The 2950-nt window shown below is 41.1% G+C and overlaps 1 protein-coding gene across 1 annotated transcript; it reads right to left on the bottom strand.

Annotated features, from left to right (window-relative positions):
- Nucleotides 1-525: 525 nt before the first annotated feature.
- Nucleotides 526-2622, bottom strand: LOC104955760 (histone H4 transcription factor-like; the record flags this gene model as incomplete). Its single annotated transcript, XM_010783149.1, has 2 exons — nt 526-1773; nt 2498-2622. Coding segments are annotated over 2 exons (459 nt in total), but the record flags the coding sequence as incomplete, so codon positions are not given.
- Nucleotides 2623-2950: the final 328 nt, after the last annotated feature.

Raw genomic sequence — 2950 nt, forward strand, 5'->3', positions numbered from 1 at the left:
ACACACACACACACACTATCTCTCTCTCAAACACAGGCATACACACACACACACACACACACACACACACACACACACACACACACACACACACACACACACACTTTTGTTGAGTAGTAGTATTATTTTTAGTAATAGAAACTTTTGGAGAATTATATAATAAATGTATCTTTTAGGGGAAAGTATGACATAAATGTCATTTTTTTTTAAAAATACCGTCAAACTATGTGCAATATATATTTTATATACATATGCCGTCTTTAATATATACCGGGCTGCTAAATCCTAAGAACTGCTACAGGACTTGATTTGAAGATTTGATTTGATTTTTGAAAATTATGTAACTTTTAATCTTTTTTTAGCATTATTGTTTATTACATTATAACTTAGTGCTTTTTTTCACGCATGTAAGATATGCAACAGTAAGCTGTCTGTGGCTCTTTCCTGCTGTAACGCTGCACATTTCCCCTCTGTGGGACTAATAAAGGTATTCTGATTCTGATATATATACATACAATATTGTAAATGACTCATAGCATGGAGCTGTAGTCAAGCAGTTAGATCCAGCAGGGGGCGCTATAATGGAAGTAAAGATGGTGGATATACTGTTTATTATGTTACCAGTAAATCGTAGCCATTAAATAAAAAAGGCATTTTCTAGTATGAAATAATTAAGACATTTAAATCACAACATTTGATTAATACAAAAAAATAAATGTAGGATGTGATTTATTTCAAACATTCAGATTTACTAGTTTATTTGAGTTAGAGATAACGCACTATGAGGTAGGCCCTCTTTGCCACATGTCAGTGGATATTAATGCAAACACACCATTCTTATCAATCATATCTCACATTTCACCTCAAAGTCAAAAAGTACATGTTTCCATCGTATCTATAGTGCTATTTACTCAAACGTAATGGGATGTGCTTCAATAGAAAGATAGTGTTTCCTACATGAAACTGTTCACAACATGTCTGTGGATTATCTTCAGTAACCGGGACATCTCTACGACTGATATCACCAACACACAACAGAAATATCTAAATGAAGAAATAGCACTACAGGTAACAGGAACATGTGTCTAGGGGTGAATTCTTCAATAAAAAAATTGGCTTTCCCACTTGGCCGTGTAGCATTAATATCCAACCCAAGACGTTACAGTATAAACTATAAGCATGAATAATTACAAAAATACTGGGCACATTCTTTTCCGCACGCTCAATATCAGCAAATAAAAAACACACGTAAAACCTAACATAGGCTTATAGTCAAAATGTCTTCTCATTCTGACGTTTTCAATTATTATTATTACGTGCTTTCAACCCCCGTTAAAAGGCTTAGAAACACAACAAGGTCCTTTAAACATATATCATGATATGTGAAACATTACAGATCGTCTTCTCGTCTATGGTACGTGTAGGCAGGGCTGTAGCAGTCAAAGCACCATCGCTCCCTGATCACTATCGTGGATCTGCTGCATGTCCTCCTCCTCCGCTGGTGACAAACCCCCCGTGAGGACGTACATCATCCCCCCCTCCTCCTCCTCCTCCTCCTGACCGCTGGCTTCTGGCTCCTCCAGTAAAACCCCTCTCAGTTCTACCTGCAGCTCTGAGGGAGCGGCCCCCGAGGGTTCTTCCTCATTCACGCCATCGTCCTCGTCCTCCTCCCCTTGCCTACTCTGCCGCTCCCTCATCAGCTGCTCGGTCAGCTCCACGCTCTCGTAGCGGATCAGTTGGAGCCGCAGGAAGCCGTCGTCGTGCTGCTTATACCTGGCAGGAAGAGGAAGAGATCATACGTTTGGTCAAAAAGATCCAAAATGCAGCATTCAGGGGTCTTTGTGTTAGTTATATCAATATTCCAATTACTTGTATATCGACTATCCTGCACTATTTCTATTATTGTTACGTGCCGCAGTTGGTGCTTGTGTGTGTCTCTCTCTCTCCCTCTGATTGGCTCCAGGTGCAGCCTCTCCCCAGGTGCTCCCAATCTCCAATCAGCGCCTCCATAAAGGACCTGAGGAAGGCTGCAGTCGTTCTCTCCTTCTCTCTCTGGCTGCATGTGAGCAGCTGTGTTACGTGCTGTCGTGTAGTGTCTCTGTGTGAGGCCTAGTTTAACCTGTGTACTGCTAATTGTTAGGAGATGTGCTCCAGTGTGTCTTTGTGTATTGTTTTACGTTAGTCACTTTCTTTTGAAAGAAAGTTGTCCTTAGTTAATTAAGTTTGTTTTGGAGTTTGGCTGGTGAGCCTCTTTACTTTTTCATGAATTAAAACCTCACTTTGTGGCTTCAGCATTCAGTTTCCTCTCGGCCGGTTATTTGTGTGTGTTGTTACTTCCCTTTGTACCCTTAGATTTAGAAGGGAACGTAACAATTATACTTGATTTACTTGCACTATTATCTGTTTTACTGTTGGAGGAGCCTGTGACCTAAGGTTTTCATTGTCCTAGCTATGAACACATGACAATAAAAGCCTTGAAGCTTGAATCTAGACTCACCTGAACCTTGGGTGTCCTGAGGGCCATTTGAACTGGTGCTTTTTGTGCAGGTGAACGGTCAGGTTGTTGCCTCGGGTGAAGCACTGATCGCACACATGGCACTTGTAGCGAGCGACGAAGTTCCCCTGATTACAGAGAGGAAACACACCAAGGTCATTTAAAGGTCACCTTTTATGCTAAATCTTTTCTACATCAACATGTGTCCCCTCTGTGGAAAGAGACTCTGAAAGTTTCAGGAACAAAGATTCTCTCTCTTTTTGTCCTGATCTGTTTCTATAAAAACCTGTCTGAAAATGAGCTGATCAGATTTTGGCCACTTTATGATGTCATAACGATGTTTGGCTTGTGTAACCATTAGCCAATCAGCAACCAAGGTAACCAAGGTCAGTAGAAGCCTTCCGAGTAAATCGTCAGAACGCCGACACCTCCTCATCACTCCACCGCTCCCATGTT

This window comes from Notothenia coriiceps, unplaced genomic scaffold (assembly GCF_000735185.1).
Source record: "Notothenia coriiceps isolate Sejong01 unplaced genomic scaffold, NC01 NC01_scaffold00024801, whole genome shotgun sequence".
In the NCBI taxonomy this organism is placed as follows: domain Eukaryota; kingdom Metazoa; phylum Chordata; class Actinopteri; order Perciformes; family Nototheniidae; genus Notothenia; species Notothenia coriiceps.